Below are 22,770 nucleotides of genomic sequence, written 5' to 3'. Positions count from 1 at the left end.
TTGGTTTTTTTTTTTTGAAAAACAATCATGGATGATTTACAATAAGAACAAAAAGATTTATATATTATTGTTCAACAATCATGTTAGATGAAATCTAAGTGATGAATTTATTCTTTATATCTCGCAAATCTTAAAAATATATTTTTTTTCCAGAAATTCGCTTTTGTCATATATTAATTATCACGTGAAAAATCAATTTATAAATTACAAACTCATGTTTGTAAATGAATATTAAATTTGCATTGGAAATTGCACCCCTTTGAAAGCATATCCATATTTATCTCCAAATGTTTCAAATACAATGTGGAATATAGATCTTTCAGAAAAATAAACAATTAACATAAATAATCCAAAATATATACACGTTAATCTCTGAAAAACATGTCGACATCTAACGGAAGGCTAACCAATGGTCATTATTCAGTCAACCCTGATTTAGCAACTTTTATTAGCACAAAAGAAACTTCAAACATAAATGGCAACATGGGAAACTGTCGGCTTACATTTCAGCCTCTGCCTTCAATCAGTTTTCCATCATTATTTGATCACAGATTTCCTTAGAAAGGTCTCCGCAACCAAAAAATAGTTAATTGACATGCTTTAAATGCTGTATGTGTCATTCATCAGCTTGCTAACAATGCTTTTATGTATGTGCTTTTCTAACTATTATGAATGGCAACTGTGCAACCTTGATGGCGATGATGACGTTCTTGCAGGTGATGATGATGGTAATTGCGATGTAGAGTCATCTTTGTTTTCCTTTTCCTGTTCGTGAGCGGTTAATTGTGGCCTCTCCAAGGAGAGTAATTGCTTGAAAGATTCGTATGAAGCAAAGAAGAGTGCTCCTTGAGTCGTATACATAACCAACCGAGGAATCAATCCCCTGACGACATTTTAAGTAACAAAATCATCCAGTTTGTAAAATAACTAGAACTAAAGATTCAGCTATCAATTATCGAGTAACCTTGGCCAACAAATGACTGAATGAGTATGTGCTTGTGCCATGTTTATCTGAATAGAATTTCAATATTAACTGAATTAACTGAATATTAGTGATAATATATGGACTTGGAAGTTACCTGTATAGACCATTCAACCCTTCATGCATCCATATATCTTGAAGGGCATGATACACATTATTGTATCTGCTCAGAGATCCAGGTATCTGCATGACAACCTTCATATAAGATAAATAATCCAGTAAATAGGAACAAACACATATAGGATACGAAAGTTATAAGGATTCTGATACGATCTAATCATGTTAATGTGTATAGATGGCTCAAAAGACCAAAACCCGCAAGCCATACACTTCTTTGGTTCTAAGCATACTATAAGGTTTTATCCAGAGAAAGATTACACCATATAGAAACCTATGCACTTTAAATTTATGTCCAATATTGATAGTGTCCTCTTGAGAAAAAACTGAGACCCAAGTAAACATTCTTGCAAGCGTAGAACTGCATGCAAAAGTGGAAAATACAGCCTTTAAGCCTGTTGGAAATAATATTTGGCAGGCTTTTCGTGAACAGATGAAAACAGGGAATGAAATAATACAAAGAGATTGCAGACCTGTGTCTGTAATCTTGTCTTCACCACATCAAAGGGAGTTGTAAAGAAAGCCGCAGTTGAACCAGATAGGGCACCACAAACTAGCTGCAGAGTAAGAAGATCATATCATTGCCTCTGACGTAAGTGTAATTCTGGAAGGTTGAAGCCAAAATACTAAGATTGAATTGCCAAAAAATCAAGGTTATTTTAAAAAAGGAGGATGTCGAAGACAAACAGTCTGTAATGTGTTCAGTTGAGTAGGTGATTGCAATGATGTCAACATGACTTGCTTCAAGCTTTCGTATGTGTAGAACTGCACATATAAGCAATGATGTCGTCATAAGTTACACGCTAAAGGAGTTAAGGATGGTAAAGAGGAGAGAGCTAGGATGGTCGGCCCTATGGGAGGAAATGCAAACAAAACTGTACTTCATGAAGTTTAATCTTTGTTATGTTAACCATTCACTCCCTCCAGAAACTTGCAACATCCCACTTCATGAGAGAGCCCTTCTTTATCCCCCGTTTAGAAGGTTACATTGCATAGAGAACAATTAAACTAAGAATGAAAAAAGACAGAACCTTGATAATTGAATTTGGAATATTCCTGCAGAGTACAGCCCCCCACCCAGTGTAGAGTGAAGGCAGACCCCCCTTTCTGATAATCTCAACCAAGGCATTCCTGCAGAAACAGATTTGGGGTATTATTGAGAGACAAATATATGAACCGCATCAGAAGAAAAATTGATAGCAACCAAAGAGATCAAGAAGAACTTGTTTGATGAAAATATAATGTACAGAAACAAACATATGCATGTTAAACATGTTAATCTTCTGATCTTGAATGTAGTACAAGAACTTGAAGGTATACCAGCAGTTTTGATAGTGTGCACCAACTTGCATCTGCTGCTTTATACGCTCACTAGGTGTAAAAATAAAAGAAGTAGCAACGCTTGCACAACCACCAGCCATGCAATGAGCTAAAGAATGATACTCCTGCAAGAAAGAAGAAAAACAGGTGAGCTAGAGTCAGACTTAAGAAGTTAGCGAGTTCCTAGTTGACAGGCAGTTACTAAACAGCTGCAACTCAGTGTGTCAGGATATGTGATCCACACCATATCACAGTGAAAGAAGCAAGTTACCTTAGGGAGAAGAGGAAGCAAAGCCCCTTTGACTGATTCATATGAGAAAGTATAAAGGGCAGATATTGGAGCTGAAGATGCAATATTGCTAGCAATGCCACTATATAATCCAGTGAAGCCTGTAAGTATCAAATAATTAAAATGCAGAAAGCAGGCAAGTCAAGTATTGATCAGAATAAAATGTGAGCAGTCAGTCTCAGTCACCGTCTGTTCTATAGAAAGAATATACCTCTTTCAGAAATTATTGATCTTCCAATATAAAATATTGACTTCTGCTCTGCATGACAAGATTGAATGACTGTCTTAACTGTATCAATTGGATGTAGGCATAGGCTAACAAATATTCCAGCAAAAGCCCCTGCGAAAGCATGCTCTTGTTTAGCAAGAGCAAATTGAGGTTTTTCACTGGCAATTGCAGTTAAGTGACTTTCCATTCGACCGCCATTTGTGGAAAATACGTCCAATTGTTTTTGTTGATTTTCATGGTACTCGCTACCATCACTAAGAGGTTGCCACTCTTTGTATGCACTATAATGGGAAGCTAAAGAGTTTATATGAGAATCTGCACAAAGATCGGAATCTGGTGTCCTCGAAACACTACAATCTGCCTCGGTTTCTTGAGCATCAATGAGGAAATAATCTGAGCACAGAGAGGTGGTTCCTCCTGTATTCAAAACCGGTTTCATATCTTGAGATATGGACAGATCTTTAGATTCGATGCAATGAGAATAACGCTCAGCATTTTCAGTGGGTAAGTTATCTGTCAGACTAGTTCTATCTGCTGAAATGCAGTTCCCTATACCACTACTTGCAGCAATGCAATATTTACCAATTTTCTTATTCTCAATCTCTGGGAATTTTACAAAATGCTGAAGGCCAGCAGGAATCATCTTTCTCATCCATTTGTAGATATTTCCAAATTCATATGAAAATCCAACAGCCGCAAGCCCCTTTCCTTTCCAATCCTCGTTGGCAAAGTCAGAGCCACCGCAAAAAAGCCCCTGGTAAAATGAAGGGTTAATATTTCCATTAGAAGATTCAAACATGGACATTTTCTTGGTTATTTTGACAATATCGAAGTTTGGCTTCCTGAGAGATGACAACTGCCTAGCTGTCCTCAAATCAATGCAAAAGTATTTTCTATCAGCTGAAATAGATCCCGAGCCATTTTCTTCCGACCCCAATTTGACCAATATATCCTCTTTTTGAGAGACAATACGGGCTCTTTCCAGATTTGTCTGTTGTTGAGGGATAGCAATAGAGCTTGCATAGTTCCATATCTGGTTTAATGATGAGATCAACTCAGCAGTGCTCAGTATTTGAGTTTGCTTGGCATCAGCTTTTATTCGGGTTTTCCTATTTGTATCAGGCGGGGAAGGGGTATATTCTTCAGGAACAAGCTCACCAATCTCAAAGAAACCCCCCTCAACTGCGCTCAACCTGTACTTGAGTGAAGGTTGACTACTTCTATATGACTTTTTAGAGGTAGACATTTTCTAGGTATCTTTCAAGGCTACCTCAAAAAGCAGTTATCACAACAGTATCTCACATACAAAGTAACTGCAAAGTTGATTGAGAAAACGCATCATCAAACATAAACTAACAAAAGAAACATATTGATTGAAGCATCTAAGCAATATTTGTACTATAGTGAGAAGCAATTCAGTCCCTACATCATTGAACTGAGTAATTTATTCTTGCATGTCTGATATTGGTACAAACAAGTAAAAATGATAACACTTTTAATTAAAAACCGTCTAAATGTGGACATAGACTTTTGAAATTTGACTATGAAATGAAATCTAACAAAGAATTTGTTCTTAATGGAAGCAATTATTTTGCACCTTTAGCTCGATCTATACGTCTGCACTGTCAAATTTCAAATGTCAATCTCAAATTTTGGACAGTCTTTCATACTAAATTTACACTTTTAACTATATTACGAGGACTGACTAAATGCAAACTTTTAGCTAACAAATTAATTTCAGCGGCTAATGAACTATAGCCTTGCCTATTAGTTAATCAATTTACCAGATCTGACCAAAAATCTGAACAATGGACAAAATGTAAATTAATAAAAACGATTTCACTCAATAAATATTCACAAAATAGAGATAAAAAGTAAAAGAAAGAAAACGGTAAACATTAAGAAGCAATAAATAAATAAATAAATAAGTAAATTAAAAACAAACTTACCAGAAAATTGGTCCCGATCTTCTATTTCCGGTAATTTGAGCAAACAAAACGATTCGACATTGAATTACTGAACAAGCTGAATAACTGTACAACATCCCTGAGATGATTGGAAAACTTCTATTAGAAGAAAAAAATGCAAAATTTTAACCAGTAAAGCGGTAAACAGAGATAGATGCGAATCTGCAGAGGGTTAGACCTCAGTGAACGTGGTAGATTACGAGAGAGAAAGAGAGACACTTGACCGGAGTGAACCATTTTCTCGAGAGAATAGAATGGGAGAAATGTTTGCTTCCCGAGAATAATAGGGTTTAAGCCAGGTTTTGAAAATGGAGACTTTGAACTGGGATTTTCTAAAAATTATGTAGTAAAATAATACATTCAGGTGAGCACCACCTTATATTCTAATAGCATTTTGTTTAAAAAATAATATTTTAATAATAGCGTCAAAGTGATAGGCCGCATCACTTTTTCTTTTTTAATTTGTGAGTAGAGAATTATGTATCCAAATTTTAATAATATTTTTTCACATGTTTTACTATTTTTTAATTTTTTTAAATATAATTAAAAATAAATGGTAGAATTAAAAAATTTCATTATTAATGTATTATATTTAAATTATTTATTTTTATTAATTGAGCCAAATGGGGGAAAATACCACTGATCTTACCAGATAGATACCACCAGCGTCGACTATCAAAAAGGAGTCACTTTGACACCACTACTAAAATTAATTTTTTTTTTAACAGAATGCTGTCACCACCCTCCACCCCTTTAAATGTACTATTTTAGTACATAATTTTTTGAACATATTACATACCATCTCAGTTTTATTATTATTATTATTATTACACAGGTAAAATACCCTGTTGTGTCCCTTTCTTTGCCTTTGTGCCTACCATATGCTGCTGGTCCATGGTAGTAAACAAAGTGGCTCCACAGTGCAAATTTGCGCCACATTTTATAAACAGGGACTTCGGATGCGCTTGTTTCACGATTTTCGAAAAATGTATTTGCTCTTTTTTATTGAACTCTATTATTTTTGTAAATTTGGAATTTAATTTTTGTATTTTTATTTTTAAAAATTTAATTTTTTTATTTTTCATTTTTTTAGAATTCAAGTTCAATTGTTAATAATATTAAAAAATTTGGTTGAATTTAAGTTAATTACAATATATTTTTTAATTATATAACTATTAAGAAATATATTTTTTATTTTAAAATATTACACCAATAAATTTAATAAAAAATTAATAATATTAACAACTACACTTTTAAATTTAAAAATATAAAAAATAAAAAGATTAAATTACTGATAATAATATAAAAACTAAATTTTAAATTTATGAATATTAGAGATGTAGTACAATTGTTTCCTTTGAAAAGTAGTTCAATCATTAAAAAATAATGTATTACTAATCATAAATAAACACAATTTTTTATAAATTAATATTTCCTTTTCAAAAGGGAAGATAATTTTCGGAGAATAACTCACTAAATAATATATTTTCAAATAAATTTTAATTTGAATCAAGTTAAATGTTATTATACTAACAATAATTTTTTAATAATATTAATCTTAAATATTTATCATTTTAATATTGTTTAAAATACATTTATATTTTAATAGTATTTAATGTAACACTCTTATAAATAATGAATTGTAATATAATTAATATTATTTATTATTTGAATAAAAATATTATTTAATGTTATGATATTATTATTCTAGCAGTATTTTTGAAAATAAATATTATTTTAACTTAAATTAGCATTTCAATTATTTATTATAATTATTTATATTATAAATTTAAAATTTGAATTCATAAGTATTTAGTAATAAATATTTTATAATATAAAGCATTAAAAAATAACATTTAGTATTTGGATAATTATTTAGTACAATAATAATGAAATTTTTTAACTCCACAAACAATGATCATATTTTTCATGTGTCTATAATTTATATTTTAAAAACTAACTAAATAAATAATATATATGGAAAAGTCTCGACATTGTTAATGGAGTTAAAAATTTTCACCGTTAGCATACTAAATAATTACCTTTAATGTTTTTATAATATTTTAATATTTTTAAAAGAGAAAAATATTCATTATAGTGTGTAAGAAGGTAATTATTATGTCAACGGCTAGTAGAGTAAAAAAATAAAACTCCACAAGTGTATCAAAAATGATGTAAAGTTTATTTTTTAACTATTTTATTATATCTTAAAAATAAATGTCATTAACCCAAACTCTCTTGTAGAGTTTTTTTTTTTAAATATATGTGTATGAAGCCTATACATATACTTTAATCAATGTCAACTTTAATTTCATTATATTTAACTCAATCATGTTTTCAATATGAAATAGAACAGCAGTGATCTTATAGGAATTATCTTATCTCTTCAAGTAAATATTTATTTTTGTGGTCCAAAATCTTTTGCTCAAATTATACTACTTGCATTTGAACAGTATAATTTGCACTATCATATATTTATCATTAACATTATCATTTGAAAGAATGATCTTTCTGTGAGATCATACACATATTAAAAATCTCTAATTTTTTTTTAAAAATGTTTTTTCAAAACATTTCCTAAAAACGAAAAACTTGTGAAACAAATTAGCAATATTTACAGCACATTTAGTTCACTGAAATAAAAATATAATTGGAATGTAATAGCGAATGGAATAGAGTTATAATAGTTATTGCTTAATTTGGTTAATTGAGTGGAAAGAATTAATTGTAGTAGTGATACTGATACATTGTTTGGTTAGATGAGATAATGGAGAGGGATGGGTAAAGAATGAACATAAAATGACATTATTACCCTTAAACTAGATAAATATTATTTATTTTATTAATACATATTTTGTATAAATTTAAATTAATTAGATTTAATAATAAAAATGAAAATATTATGATAAAAATTAATATCAACAATATTTTTAAAATATTTTGTATAAAAAACAATTTTAAAATTCATTACAATTAACAATATAAAAATTATTTAAAATCCAACTATTTATAATAAAAAATTAATATTATTTTTTAGTGCTTTGATTTTTCCTTTCTTGTTTCTCTCTAAACTCTTTTCATCACTCTTAGTGATCCTCTACATCTAATCCTTTCTCTTAGCCATGATTCAAAATTAATTACTGGTAGCCATCGTCCATTATTTCACGTGCTTCGAATGCCTTTGATTTCTCGCACTATTAATTGATCTCAATTTATCCAAAAAATAATATCGATAAGAACAGGATAGATAAAATAAATTTTATTAATTATTATATAGAGATAAAATTAACAGTTTTAAAATCATTTGCAATTGAGAGATGAATTTATCAAAACGAAAACCACATGGGAAGATTCGCTTATCTTCGAAAAAATTCAAAGAGGTGGGGGACAGTTGATCCAACTACCCACATATTTTTATTAAAAAAAATCCTCTGGTATGGGGTTTTTTTACAAAATTATTATAAAAAAATAAAAATAACCAAAATATTATAATTTTTTTATTTACCAAAATATACAAAAAAATAAAAAATAGAAAAAAAACCTGACACAGTCTGATCAGGCCAATCACATTGGCGGCACCAAAGGTGCCAATGTGATTGGCGGCACCAATGGTGCCAAATGACTAAAATGTTAGTTAAGGGTAGTTTTAAGAACCTGACATGCAAATTTACTATTTTAAAATTTGAAAGTGAATTGACGCTGGGACACACTAAAATTGAAATGTGGCTAAATACCTTCTAAGCCCTCCTTATTTATTATTATTTTTATTCCCCTTCAACTCACTTTTTTATTTAATAAATAAGCCCTCAACTTATTTTTGTAGTTAAATAAGCTCTTAATCTATGATTTTTACTCATAAAAGCCCTTTATTTTATTATTAAAGTAAATATATTTTACCTAAAATAAAGCTATTTAAAAAAGTATAAACTAATTCGCATTTTATGTATTATTTTGATAATTTGATGAGAATAGTTTATTTAAAAAATTTACTAAATAGAGTTATTAAGAGTTATAATATAATTATAATTTATTTTTTCTATTTGGGTTACATTTATGGGTGATCAGTTTTATTATTACTTCTGGTTTTTCAATAAGGCATGCCTGATATTTTTATTAATTTTTTTAATTAAATCTAATATTAGTTAAGTGATAATTATGATACTTAGAATTCTAATTAAGTAATAACTCTATTTTAATTTAATAAACTATTCTCATTTAATAACTCTATTTTAATTTAATAAACTATTCTCATTTAATAACTCTATTTTCATTTAAAATATAAAATTTACTGAAATATAAAATTTGTTGCTTCATAATATCTTAAGAGACTATTTTAATTAAAATAGTCTAACATATTTATGTTATAAGTCTATTAAGAATATATTAAATTTATAAATAGATAAAATAGTTTATGTTTTCGTTATTTTTTTCCTTTTGATTTAATATTAGTTAAGGGAATATATTAAATTCAGAGGATTAAAATAAAGTTATTAAATGAGAATAGTTTATTACATTAAAATAGAGTTATTAAGTTAAACTATTTTAATTTTATAAATTTAATATATTCCCTTAACTAATATTAAATCAAAAGGAAAAAAATAATGGAAACATAAACTATTTTATCTATAAACATAAACTATTAAATTTAATAAATTAAAATAAAGTTATTAAATAAAAAAGTGAGTTGAAGGGGAATAAAATGAAAATAATAAATAAGGAGAGCTTAGAAGGCAATTAGTCATATTTCAATTTTAGTGCGCACATCAGCAATTAACTTTCAAAATTCAAAATGGTAAATTTTCATGTCAGGTCCTTGAAACTACCTTTAACTAACATTTTAGTCCTTTGGCACCATTGGTGCCGCCAATCACATTGGTACCTTTGGTACCGTCAATGTGATTGGCCTGATCAGGCTGTGTCAGGTTTTTTTTTTCTATTTTTTATTTTTTTGGTATATTTTGGTAAATAAAAAAATTAATAATATTTTTGTAAATAAAAAAATTATAATATTTTGGTTATTTTTTATTTTTTTATAATAATTTTATAAAAAACCCTCTGGTATGCTTTATTAAATTAAAGTGAAATGAAATAAAAGAAATAGTCTGCCCAAACGGGTAAAAAACATAATGAAAACCAGAAAGCTAAAACCAGCAAAAGTCATAAAACCAGGAACCACAAAACCGACAATTCCTCTGCATACTAGATCACCTCTTCGAATTCTCACCAGAAAGACCCAACTCGAAGCGGTTTCAAAATGTGCTGCTTCCAATAGTGAAAGAAGGATTAACTAGGCTCGCGCACCTCTGCCTCCACCGTCGCCCAACATATTTAAAACGGCATGTGAGGTATCTGCTTTCAAAATTTAATAATGTGGGACCGTCGAACCAACAATCCCAAAGATTATGTTGTATATAGAACATTAAAATATTCTAGAGAATCACGCGCGGATTTCAAATTGAAGGTAGATAGTAGCAGAAATAATTGGGGTGTGTTAAGGGGGTTTGGACTTTGGAGCTGGATCACGTGACGCTGCAGGGACTTTCATTGCAGCAAATTAAGATATTCTAAATTAATTAGATATTATTTAGTTTGAAAATAATAAATTTAAAGTGTATAATTCAATATCACATGATAATTTTAATTAATTTTTTATTTAAAAATAATAAATATTGTTATGGGAGTGCGCTACTTTTTTATATCAATTCCATATAACCACGCTAATATTTAAAAACCCAAAATTTTATTTAATTTATATAATAAATATATTTCAGACATAACTTTTTCCACCAAATGAACATATCATAATATAGTTTTAGTAAAATTACTTACCGACAGGGAAGTCATGATATTGGTTAAATAAATTCTAAATTATAAAAAAACTTAACTACTTATCACTCTAACCCTAAACCCAATATTTATTAGTATAATCTTTTTATTTTAAAGATATATTTATCTTTCACATAGTTAAAATATAATGTTGGTGGAGATAAAATTATAAATTTTTAGAACCAAAATAAAAATTGTGTGATAAATCTAAAATAAGTTTTAAAATTTTAAAATAAGCCGAAATACATATTTTTTTATCTCAGTGAAGAATATTTCAGCCCAATTTAAGAACTTGAAGCCCAAATAAGTAGAGCCCATGCTAAAGAAGATTTCAGCCCAATTGAAGGACTTGAAAGCTCAAAGGAGTGGACCCCATGCCAACAATAATTTCACTTCACTTTGTTATTACTTTTTTCGTTAACAAAAATGTTAATACTTTTACCTGTTTTTTTTAACTACAAAAACCACTTATTTCATTTATTTTCAAAATTTTTAATTATAACTAAAAGAATCTAACAATTGAATTTGGACTTAATTACTTGTAATTAATATGACATGTTTAATTAATCAATTGATTGCTCCAATTCTCTAAAGAATATTTTCCTCTATCAGAATTAATGACGTAATTATTAATTATTACACTTTTTTTTCATTTTTAGAAATTTTTGTCCACTTTTGTAGTCTTATCAATGCTCGTAACATGTTTATTTTTACAAATAATTTTAGAGATAGTCTTAGTGTTTTTAGTAATGCATGTAGTTGCATTCAACCATTTATATAAATAAATTAATAAAAATAAGTGTTTATCCGTTCAATTGATAGACAAACTACTAGAAAAATGGGAAGAAAAAAAAAGGCTAATAATGTAAAGCTCCATTCATAAAACAAAAGAATTAGTCACCTTAAAATCCAATGCAAGAGACAACTCTAATTTAGTTTAAACACAAACAGCCGAGCAGGGTACCCTTGCTCCAACCAATAACTCTGGCAAACAAACCAGGTGAGTCCATCGTCAACACTCCTTTTCACCTTATCCATCGAAGGTTCATCATCCCTTTCACCATCAGTCAATGCTTTATAATCTAGATCATCATCTTCATCATCATCATCATCATCATCATCGTCGAAAATAAAGGGAAGAGATTTCAAAATATTTCCACGTTTATCATGAAAATAATGTACGGGATATTTTGGAATCTCCCATAACTCGTTCTGAATTAGTCTTGCATCAACTACATCACGGCATGCAATATAATCCATCTTAAAAAATCAAAAACAAGTACAATGAATAATGAAGGAAAATAAAATATTAAATTCAAAGTATTCAATTAATTTGAATCGAAACCAAGTGATAAGAATGTTTTATAGATACCAGTATTTGTCACCCGCTTAAACAGGGTCTCTTAATTTTAATTATTTATTAGTAATTTAATTTAATTGAAAGTAAAATTAAAATTTAATTAATCAGTATGTTTTAAAACTTCATGTCAATTGTTATATTAATGCTATAATTGATATATTATATTTTGTTAATTATTCAGAATTATAAACGAAATTTAAATTAATCCAAAGCTTCTTTCACTTTTACTGGTTAAGAATGCATTTGGTACTTGCACTTTTATAAAATGTTTAATATGGTATATGTATTTTTGAAATGTCTACTGTGATACATGAAATATAAATTCGTGTATTATTTAGTATTTATATTTTCGTAAAATGTTCAATGTGATACTTATACTTTGAAAATGTTCAATGTAGTGCATTAATTATCTAGAGTTAACAACATTAGTAAATGCTAAAATTCCCATACTTAATAATCTCTCTACCAAAGTTTGGCCTATAATGCCAATAATCCCTCGAAATGTGTTAATTGCTTTCACCCTATAGTATTTGGATATAATTACCCAAAAATACGTCTTTAAATTTAATACCGATGGATCTTCTTTAAGAAATTATGATAGAATGGATGTTGGGGCTCTCATAAGAAACCATTTTAGGGATTAAATTATAGAACTTGAAAGACAAACTAAATTTAGCTACGGCGTACTCATCTAGAAATAGAAGTGAATGCTACTACCATTAAACATTTTGTATCTATTGATACAGATAACTAATAGGTTAAATTCTATCATTAGTCCCAATAGTTTATAAAATTTGTGGATTTAGTCTTTATACTTAATTTGGTCATTTTTAATCCATGTGCTTTTTACATTGTAAATATTCAGTCCTCACCAAACAATTATTGTTAAATTCATTCAGTTAAGTTTTATAACTATTTCCAAAACCTGGTGAGGTAAACATATTATATATGTGTAATGTTATTTTTAGGTTGTTATTTCCGCATATTATTCACTAAAAATTCAGATAATGAATTAATGACGGTCTTTTTCTATCAAGATTGAAATTTCAAAATTCGAAAAGTATATGGACTTAGAATGATCCAATTAGAGAACATGGAATAAATTAATCAAACAAATTTAGCTACTACTAATGGATCCATATTAAAATTTTAAAATCTGAAAAGTACAGTGACTAAAACAGACCGATTCAAAAAATAAAGGGAATGAGATTGATCAAATTAAAGTACAAAGATCAAATTCATAACTTTCTGAAAGTATAGGGACTAACATCAGAATTTATCCTAACTAATAAACCCAAAATCGGATTCATGTTTTATATTATTTTATCACACGCATTCGCGTGTGTCATATGTATATATGGACCAAACGTGTGGCGTATGTTGTAGTTTTATAGTAACGTGAATAGAATGCTGCTCCTATGTTATGCATGTTTGGCGAAAATGGCTTGACAACTGAATTTAAAGGTGCTAATTTAGTCAAACATTTCTCCTCAAAGGAAAATTACAGTTTGGGACATTTAAGTTTATTGATTAGAATTTTATTTTCGACCATCAAATTAATTTGTTTGGCTAAATTTCATCCAGAGTCAAGATTGCAATATTATTGACAGTGCCAAGAAATTTAGGATGAAATGATTACATTTTTGTCCCAAATGTAATTAATATGTTAGAATAAAGTCTAATGTTTCATAGGAAATTAGCAAAATATTTCTTCTAAACATAGTAATTAGTATTGCTTTTTTCTGTATAATCCGAGTTCGTGGGGAAAAAATAGTTTTTTACTCTCATGCAAATAGTAAAATAGATTAAACTTATTATAATATGTCATCACCTCAGGTCGCAGGAGGGAAGCACTAGGCAGGCAGCTCTTGGTTAAATGGGTAAATTTCTCTTTAACCCCTCTGCATAATTAAAAGATTTTATTCAAGCCTTTTTAGCATTTGATTAAATAGACAAGTTGTAATGTTAGTGTTTTGAAAATTAATAATTTAATTTAAACATTTCAATACAATATATTTAACTTTAACCTTCCTTAAATTTTATGATCTTATCTCCATAATTTTAAACAACAATTTTAATTTTATTACTATCATTTCGATACTTGCAAAGTCACAACTTTGATCCGATGTAACACTTAATTTTTTTTGGAACAATGTGATTGGATTTAATAAAATTAAAATAACAAGAAATAAACCCGAAAGGTGTTGAAAAATCATAACAAAACTGAAAAAGAAAAACAAAACAAAAAGGAAACCTAAACCCTATCCAGTCAAAGAAATGAACTGTCAAATAAATAAAATACCTACAAGACCTGGAGAGAAAGGTTGAAGAGTTGATAACTTGCGGCGAATTAATGGAGCTTGAGACAAGAACAAAAAGACAACCTCGGGATGGTGTCGAGCGAACATCGGACAACCAGCGGTAACGAAAACATCGCCAACTGAAAGAGAAAATACATGAATAAAAAGGAAAGCTTCTGCCATTGGTGAAGCAGAGTTGGAGATTGAATGTGTTTCATCAAAGGATAATGTTGTTGTAATCCAATTTAGGTGTCCATGGCGAGATGGACTTGATGCATTAAGCAACTCTCAATTTGGAATGCCATTCAGTTCAATCATCCACCTCTCACTCATTATAAAATCCAAAGTAAGATTCTTTTTAACCCATATTATTCAGATTTGAGCCAACCCGAGATACATGAGCATAAGAGTCATATTTTGGTATTAACAAAGTTAAGATCATTGTTTATTGCAGTATTAAGGATCAAGGGAGCGTTAGAAGGGTTGTTTGAAAGTAAGCATATTGTGATGTCATTTAAGGTTGTACGTAAATAAAGGGAAAGAAACCAAGATTGCAATTTTCTTCCAAAAATCTTAGAGCAGCATAAAGTAAAAAATAAAAAATAAATAAAAATCCAAAAATCTTAAAGCATATTTAAAGACGTTGGAATGAATATCTAAATTTGTGTTTTCTATCGTTTCAAACTTAATTTATTATTATTTAGAATTAATTATAATAATTAATAAAAATTTTCATACGTGAAATAGTAGTTTCATTAGTCGGTGCCTCGGTGGCAATACTATAACTTGGAGGTCAAATTACTTTCCTAGTAGGACAAAGACTCCATCTTATTTATTTATATCTTTTCAAGAAAGTGAGAATGAGAGGTAAAGTGTTTAGATTGAGGAGAGAATTTTTTATTTCTTTTCTTTTTTACAAATTTCTCATTAAACAAGGGTTTCAGCAAACCCTTCATTGTTCGGTGCTTGGCTGTTTCATCAATGGAAGACGACAAATCCTTTGTTTTGAATTCCATGGATGTGGACGGCACCAATAGAGCCAAAGAAAAAAATCCAGATTCTGAAGATGGTAATATTTCATTAGAGTTGTCTCTTTCGTCTGCATCAACAATGTCAACTGACATGGAAAAACAAGAAATTAATTACGAGAAATTAGAACCTACGATGATAGACTTTTTCAAAGATTCTCAGTTGGAATCGAGGTATACTAATGCCGAACTATCGTTACGATCTTTTTGTTCTATCGATGCTATGTCCATTAGAATTACTCCAATTGAGAAAGAAAAACTTCCAATGCAAGATATAAGGAAATCAGATGTACGTAATATGATGTGCATGGAAGATAGTAGAAGTGCTTTTTCTTCGGAATTGATGGAAGGTTACAGCAGTGATAATGTTCCGTTAGAGTTATCTCTTTCGCTTTCGTTTGGAGTTGGTGAATGTAGCCATCACCATAACTTGAACAGCTTGAATAAGACGATCAATGGAGAGCTTCCTTTGACATTGTTCAACAAGAGACAAACGATTGAGAATCCAGAATTTCCAACCGGCAGAAACAAGAGAAATAGAGTCGAGATTGAAATTGAACGAAGGCATCATGCCCCTGATGATCCATGGTGCATCAAGAAGCAGCTTTACAATAGTGATCTCGGAAACTTGTCAAGGTTGATATTGCCATCAGAGTTAGTGGAGTCTCATGTTTTGCCGCATTGGAATGCCGATCAATTAGCCCAAATTCAACAAGGATTACCGGTATTCGTTTGGGATTGTGATACCAATACCCAACATTACATGAAGTTCAAGCGCTGGGGCAAGGGGGCCAATGTGCTAATCAAAAATTGGACTACAGATTTTGTGAAGAGAAGGAATCTGAAATTGGGTGATGAAATTGGTCTTTATTGGGACATCCATAACTCAAGATTCAACTTTTCTGTTCTAAACAGAGCTCCCTCTGAGTAACTTTTTTTTTTTTTTGTTTTGTTTATCTTTGTAATTGGGTGATGAAATTGGTCTTTATTGAGGTCTTTATAGTAGAAATTGTTATTTGAAAAATAAATATTGTAGGAGTCTAAAATGTATTTTGTTATTTTATAGTAGAAATTGGTTTTTAAATTTTAGATTTCTCTTGAATTTTTTATTATCGAATTTAATTCTTTCATGATAATTTCTCTTAACAATAAAAAGTGTAAATAAAAAAATAATTTCAAGAACAATTTATATTTGATGCATGCGGTTTTAATGTTTCATGGTACGTTGGTGAATCCAACCTTTTTATGATCGAAATCAGTTTAAAGATAATAAAATCTCTGTTTGAAGGATCTCAACTAAATAAGTTAATCCCAGAATTAACATGGTCCTACTCTTTTTAAGAAACCCAGAAGAGAAATTCAGAACATATCAAAGAATTCAGCAGCAATAATATGTATATATATGTGCACTGTTGAATAGTAGATATACTAGAATAGGCACAAAGGGCACAAGCCCTATATTACAAGGTTAGAATCCGGGGACGAAATCCAGCTGGTCGATCGATAACTCGTCCCTATTAGTCTTTTAGTTGGATCTAATCTAAGGTTAGAATTAGAACTAAAATATGTTTCAACTACAATGTTGAAGTAAATTCAGAGTTGCTCACTCTGTGAGTCGTCGGTTTTCAATCTCTTAGCAGAAGTGATGAATTCCGAGATCACCTGTATGTCATTCAGTGGTGGCTGTATCGAAGAAAGGATGTTAGATTCAGACAAAGAGGGCTTAAATGTGGCGTGTTTATATGTATTTGTGATCAAAGATAGAACATACCTGTGATACAAAATGCTGCTGCACAGTGTTAAGCATTAGTTCCCTTGGTGAATAAGCATTGATGTTACCCTGCAAACCAAAATCGAATCCCATGTATTAGATAAATGTAACTTTTTCAATCGAGGACAATTCATCGCAGTTAGACTTCGTAGTGCCTACAAGTTTGAAATGCCTGCAATATCTTCTCAAGGAGTCATTGTCGAGTCTTGCCAAATTTACCTTCAGAATCAAGAAACACATGATCAAATTACACAGATTTCTTTTTTCCAAGGGCACCAGATTTAAGAGCAAGGTGTGATACGAGAAAGGTTTAGATGCACACATCAAAGTTTGATACTAACCGATTGGGGTGCACGAATAATGGATTGAACATCTCTGAAACCACTACGATTAGTTGCTTTCATGGATGCAGATGGAACCCATGGTTTCATATGTCGAACTCTCGGTTTTGCAGGCCTTTGGAACTCAATGCTACTAGCTGTTCAAAGTGAAACAAAAGGGGAGGGGGGGTCCGATCACAACGTTAAAATGTACATGAAAATCTTTTAGTTAAAAATTATCTTCTGGTATGAAACCATGGTCATTCTCACCAATGTCCGAGCCACTGCTTGAGTTATCGAAATCATGATCATCATCTACTTCGTTCCCCGTAGGGTGTTCCAGCACACTCAATGCATTCCTTTGCAACTTAACTTCAACCCCATTCTTCAAAACCTTGAAAACAACAAGCACCAGTGTCATTCAACATGAATCTTTGACTAAAAGGGTTCAACAATAAAGAGATGAAAAGAAAAGCTAATCAAAAGTTAAACGGCACAATACAAATAGAACAAACTGTTTAACAGTCAATTTACAAACAGGAAAAAGTAACGCTCTCCTTAGGAAAACAAAATTTGATATCCATATGAATCATGAACGCGTTCTATCGAATCTAACATCGGTCCAACCATCGGATTTTAACCTTTTTCAGGGTCCAACTATTCAATCTTCGAAAAACCTTTGAGTTTAAAGCAAGTAAAATCAACTATTTACATAACCAAAGTGAGCCATGAATGGTTTAGTACAATAAGATGAGTTTGCTGGCTAAACCCAATAAAACTCTAAACCTAGACCTAAAAATCCATGGCTTTATTTAGTTTCCATATGAGAAAATCTTACCTTAATAAGTTCAACAATAATAGGTAGTGATTATAAACAAACAAACAATCAACCAATCAATCAATCAAATATGCAAGATCAAGAATATAACATTACACATTTAAATCAATTATAATTGTTAAAGGAGAATACCAGCCAATGCCAACCACCGAGGCCGACCGCCTTCTTGACGACGCCTTGCAAACCGACCAATACAGACTTTGTTCTATTGTTCCCGGTGACAATAACTTTGGTGTGTCTTGGAAGAACCGAAAGCTCTTCGTCGCCGACGATTTCATCCCGGAACGGCGACAGAATCCGAGAAGAACACAGCTCATGCTGCAACATTTTCATCCCCTAAGTTCAATTGTCAAAACTGAGCTACCTTAGTCCTCCCTGAATCCAAATTCCCAGAATCTGCAAAGAAAAGTTGACTTTGATAATCAACAACTCATCACATTTATTTGGGATTTTGTAGTTGAATTGAAGATTCTGAGCTTTAGTTTATGACCCTGTAAAAAAGAAGACGAATCTTAAAGAAAGTACAAAGAGAATCCTAGGTATTATTATAAAGAGTAATTAATATGAAAGCGAGGGGAGTGAGAGAGAGATTGGGTCACTAACACGAATAGCTTGAGGGATGAGTTGAATGCGAAGTTTTTTTGGCTATGGAGAATCCAATGACTGATTCACGGACTTGGATTGATTTCAATAAATGAAAAAGGAAGAAGACGATGCTAATTCATCATTAAACCTTTTTTTAAGTCATGCTTATATCACCTGAAACAAACAGAATTGAATCAAAAACTCTAATTATTAAGGACTTGAAAAGATCAAAGCTGACAAATGTTTAATCAACAACCTGTGAATAGAAAATGGAGCTTTTTAAAAGCTAAACTGTACCATATCAAAAAGCCAAGGAAGAAAATAAATCATGTTTGGTTGCTGAGAGAATTTAACAGTAAAAGGAAAGATAAGGAATCTCAAATAAGAGCTTTATTAAAAAGAAGGTGTTTACAGGGAAGAAAACCCATTTAACTATATAAGGTATGCATGAGGAATTTAGCTCTAAAACAAGAAATCAATAATGGCTATACACTGATACTAGAAAAAAAAATCCCATTGGTTTTAAAGAATAAGACAGAGAGAGATAAAACAGCTGCATTTTCCAGGAAACTAGTTGAGAGATAAAGTTGAAAAAGGTCAAAATTTTGGCATTAAAAGAGCAGTCTTTGTCACTTTAAGTTTCTGCTCAAATTCAATACCCAAAAAAAAAGAGGCTAAAACCCAACGGGAATAAAGAAGCTTTTTTGGAATTACAAAACATTTCATCGTGTTAGAAAAGAATCTTGTATTGAATACAAGGGAATAAACCCAGGAAAAGAAAATCTGGTGTACCTGCAGAGCACGAGAAAAAAAAATGCGACACGATTCTAAGAAGAAAAAGGAAACAGAGTACGAGGAAAGAGGAGGGGGTTCAGGTTAAGAAATAAGGAACTCGGGTTTTGTAATGGATGTGAATTTTGAAATGAATGTTATTTTATGCATACTAAAAATAGGTAAGATGAAAAAGAAAGGGGCTAAGCGATATTAACAGGGAGAAACTGGGAATGCAGTAATGCACTGCTTTGAGGGGGAAAAAGAGAGGGTTCAGTTTAAATCAATTTCATCAAAAATGGTAAGTCATATGGCTCTTCTTTAGCAAAATTCAAGCAATGGAACTACGTTTGTTATACCCCATACTTGGACATGTGACAGTACAAAAAGTTACACGAGAAATATACTTCAGCCGTTACAATTTGAGAGGTCACTAGAAACTTCATTTCCTCACTCAATCACTTAATCAGGCCAGATGTAGCTACTCAAATAAGTTTCCCATAATTAAGCTATCACTCATTTTTTTTTAATATTTGACTTTTCGTTAAAAATGTGATTTTTTTTATTATCAATTTTCGCATGTGTTTCACTAAAAGAATAAAACAACACCTTTAATCATAAATACCATCGTCTCATCGAAGACATCTGTTCCACATATCCTATGATTTGATTGCGAATCCGCTAAGTTAACAAAACACGATACAAAACCTCACCCATAAATAATAACCTCTCAAACGGTGAAAAATGAATTAACTCTCCAACACACTTGCCTACACTTAACTAAATTACTCCTGCCAATCACCTCCACCATCTCCACTCTTTCTTTACTCTCGACTCTTTACCTAAACAATTGAACTAACATTTGTCAGCATCACCACATCTTTCTTCATGTTTCCTTTTTATTGATCCCACACATTAACAACATTACTTTTTATATAATTATTTGTTTTAAAATGTAATATTATTATTCTACATAAATTTAAATGTAATAATTAAAATTTCTTTATATGACCTTATCCCACTATCTTCTGAGTTTTTTACTACCATAAAATGCTTTGGCAACGGTCATAGAAAGGAGTAGCACGTGGCAATAGGCATAGTAGGGACAGTCGCTCCTTTCGTTTTCTTCATAAAACCGGTGATACCCGGTTCTTTTTCAATTTTAAGCTGGGCTGGTTAGCGGCTAAGGAGCTGAGCGGAGCCGGATATATATATATGTAATAATTGGGTTTCTTTTTTGGTTCGTCGTATTATTTGGGGGTGGGGGGGACCATTGTTATCTAGTTTGGGCTGAAAATATCTTGTGGGTCCCCGTGATTTCTTGTTTGTTGAGAAAATAGTTTTGCTTGCTACCAAATACGCTCGTACAAATCATATTAAACTATTTATTTTATTACTACTTCATGAATAAATTTTAAAATAAAAACATTGGTAACATCTAATATATAAAAATTCAGGTATAATATGTAAAAAAAATTATTTGAACATTTAAATAATTTATAAATATAATTGTTTTTTAAACTTTGATTTACTAGTGAAAAGTAAAACAAAGAAGAATATATATATTCTCACTTCCATTTAATATATTTAACTATGTCTTGATATAAATAAAGAAGACGTGAATTTGAGTGCGCTGAAATATATTATCCCTTTATTTAATGATTGTAAAGAGATTATAAGTAGTTTCAGACATTATATTAAAAATATAAATAGTGAATCGAGGAACGATGAATTAAATGTTAAGTTTAATTGAGTGACGTGGGATTGATTAATGATTAATAAAGTTTTGAAGTTTGTTTGAAGTGTGAGTTAGGCAAGAGAAATAATATGTTTAGAGGGCAGGGATATCCTGGTGTGAGATCCACTCTGAATCTTACATGTTAAATCAAAACCCACCTTGTTCTTTTAAAGAGTTTAATGTTGCTTTTATACATATACCGGTGTGGAAATCCCAAGCTTCGCATCAGGGAACAAAAATTGGTCTAAAATTATTATGGATTAAAAATAACTTCCAAGTAAACGAAACGAGTCATGGCTGCAATTATTTTATTATCCTTAAATTTAAGATTTAGTACCTACTTCCTATATATATATATTTACTTTATTTGAAGTCCATTTATTTTGTACTGTTTTTCAAAAAAATTATATCAATATTTTTATCCAAATAAGGATAATCACCATATGAATTATATTATAAAAATATATAAAAATCATTTATTGGTTCCTATTTTTGAAATTAAAACCTTGATATCAAAAGGAACACGTTGCATCTAACCAACCATTGGATAACGAGAATAATTGCATGAATATTTCCTGTTGACACGCTAATATTCACAATCTTTAGATAATGAAAATTTGATTTTATAGTGTTTAACGCACCAAAATATTTTATAGCATACAATACTTTGCAAACAACTTTTCAAGGCCCAAATTACTATACCGTACTTAAAACTTAGAGATAAAAAAATTAAAAATCAAAATAATAAATTATCAATAAAAAGGAGAGGATTCTGCAATTGTTGTTTTATTTGTGGAGGGTCAAGAATATTTCATTTAACATGAAAATGACTTCAACAATTTGACAACTAATCTCATTATTCAACTTGTTCTGGTCTCATGTGTTCATTATGATTTTAGGGGTTTAATTTCCAAAATGATGAACTAATAAATGAATTTTTTTATAATTTTTATATATTTTGTATAGTTTACTAGAATTTGTTTAGAATTTTTTATAAGCTTTTATTATGTTTAATAATGTTTACAACTTTGTATAATTTATAATTTATTAGAAATAATTATATATTTATAAGTTTTTATGAATATTTTATAATGCCTTACAAACTCCATAAAATTATTTATAAGTTTATATTATTTTTTAATATTTCGTGAATATATTTTTATATTTTTATTAGAAAAATAAAATATTATATTAGCTATTGTTGCACGTAGTCTGGTCTATCAATTAACGTGATTAATGATAAAAACCGTTTTAAAAAAAGCTTAAATGAATTTTTTTTATTAATCATTAGGACTTGATTGAATGCAAATTAAGATGAGGGACCTAATT

The 22,770-nt window shown here is 30.2% G+C and overlaps 3 protein-coding genes across 11 annotated transcripts; 1 reads left to right on the top strand and 2 right to left on the bottom strand.

Moving 5' to 3' along the window:
- Positions 1 to 317: 317 nt before the first annotated feature.
- On the bottom strand, positions 318 to 5,284 carry LOC107890687 (uncharacterized). 3 transcript variants are annotated; one of them, XM_041101182.1, is made up of 10 exons: positions 5,083 to 5,284; positions 4,887 to 4,983; positions 2,920 to 4,250; positions 2,691 to 2,809; positions 2,420 to 2,544; positions 2,131 to 2,230; positions 1,787 to 1,864; positions 1,573 to 1,656; positions 1,080 to 1,177; positions 318 to 883 (listed from the first exon to the last, which is right to left on the bottom strand). In XM_041101182.1, exons 3-10 carry the CDS (start codon positions 4,181 to 4,183, stop codon positions 667 to 669), a joined length of 2,085 nt encoding a protein of 694 aa, XP_040957116.1. In that variant the 5' UTR covers positions 4,184 to 4,250; positions 4,887 to 4,983; positions 5,083 to 5,284; the 3' UTR covers positions 318 to 666. The 3 variants fall into 3 exon arrangements, with proteins under 3 accessions (XP_040957116.1, XP_040957117.1, XP_040957118.1); XM_041101183.1 differs by having other exon boundaries at positions 1,080 to 1,165; XM_041101184.1 differs by lacking the exon at positions 318 to 883 and having other exon boundaries at positions 1,082 to 1,460.
- A 9,925-nt stretch (positions 5,285 to 15,209) lies between these two features.
- On the top strand, positions 15,210 to 16,535 carry LOC107892459 (putative B3 domain-containing protein At1g78640). The gene has a single exon (XM_016817541.2). The coding sequence runs from the start codon at positions 15,372 to 15,374 to the stop codon at positions 16,347 to 16,349; it is 978 nt and encodes a 325-aa protein (XP_016673030.2). The 5' UTR covers positions 15,210 to 15,371; the 3' UTR covers positions 16,350 to 16,535.
- A 260-nt stretch (positions 16,536 to 16,795) lies between these two features.
- Positions 16,796 to 20,061, bottom strand: LOC107890688 (uncharacterized). 7 transcript variants are annotated; one of them, XM_041101180.1, is made up of 8 exons: positions 19,189 to 20,021; positions 18,951 to 19,106; positions 18,480 to 18,743; positions 17,780 to 17,903; positions 17,531 to 17,667; positions 17,349 to 17,408; positions 17,190 to 17,258; positions 16,796 to 17,101 (listed from the first exon to the last, which is right to left on the bottom strand). In XM_041101180.1, the coding sequence occupies exons 3-8, from the start codon at positions 18,678 to 18,680 to the stop codon at positions 17,012 to 17,014; spliced, it is 681 nt and encodes a 226-aa protein (XP_040957114.1). In that variant the 5' UTR covers positions 18,681 to 18,743; positions 18,951 to 19,106; positions 19,189 to 20,021; the 3' UTR covers positions 16,796 to 17,011. The 7 variants fall into 7 exon arrangements, with proteins under 7 accessions (XP_040957114.1, XP_040957112.1, XP_040957111.1 ...); XM_041101178.1 differs by having other exon boundaries at positions 18,480 to 18,838; positions 19,725 to 19,989; XM_041101177.1 differs by having other exon boundaries at positions 18,480 to 18,838; positions 19,189 to 19,985.
- Between the last annotated feature and the right edge of the window lie 2,709 nt (positions 20,062 to 22,770).

The sequence above is a fragment of the Gossypium hirsutum genome, chromosome D09 (genome assembly GCF_007990345.1).
Source record: "Gossypium hirsutum isolate 1008001.06 chromosome D09, Gossypium_hirsutum_v2.1, whole genome shotgun sequence".
Taxonomy (NCBI): Eukaryota; Viridiplantae; Streptophyta; class Magnoliopsida; order Malvales; family Malvaceae; genus Gossypium; species Gossypium hirsutum.
Note: the sequence above shows the minus strand (reverse complement) of the source record. Positions and strands in the feature narration are given on the sequence as shown.

What these genes read in the sequence shown, in the direction of transcription:
- LOC107890687 (XM_041101182.1), bottom strand. Translation starts at nt 4,183, where the DNA reads ATGTCTACCTCTAAAAAGTCATATAGAAGTAGTCAACCTTCACTCAAG. An exon ending in ATCAATAATTTCTGAAAGAG is followed by an intron (nt 2,810 to 2,919) that starts GTATATTCTTTC and finishes TGATACTTACAG; the next exon opens with GCTTCACTGGATTATATAGT. An exon ending in AACTGAACACATTACAGACT is followed by an intron (nt 1,657 to 1,786) that starts GTTTGTCTTCGA and finishes CTTACTCTGCAG; the next exon opens with CTAGTTTGTGGTGCCCTATC.
- LOC107890688 (XM_016815213.2), bottom strand. Translation starts at nt 18,680, where the DNA reads ATGAAAATGTTGCAGCATGAGCTGTGTTCTTCTCGGATTCTGTCGCCG. An exon ending in ATTGCAGGCATTTCAAACTT is followed by an intron (nt 17,259 to 17,348) that starts GTAGGCACTACG and finishes TTTGGTTTGCAG; the next exon opens with GGTAACATCAATGCTTATTC. An exon ending in AGCAGCATTTTGTATCACAG is followed by an intron (nt 17,102 to 17,189) that starts GTATGTTCTATC and finishes TCTTCGATACAG; the next exon opens with CCACCACTGAATGACATACA.
- LOC107892459 (XM_016817541.2), top strand. Translation starts at nt 15,372, where the DNA reads ATGGAAGACGACAAATCCTTTGTTTTGAATTCCATGGATGTGGACGGC.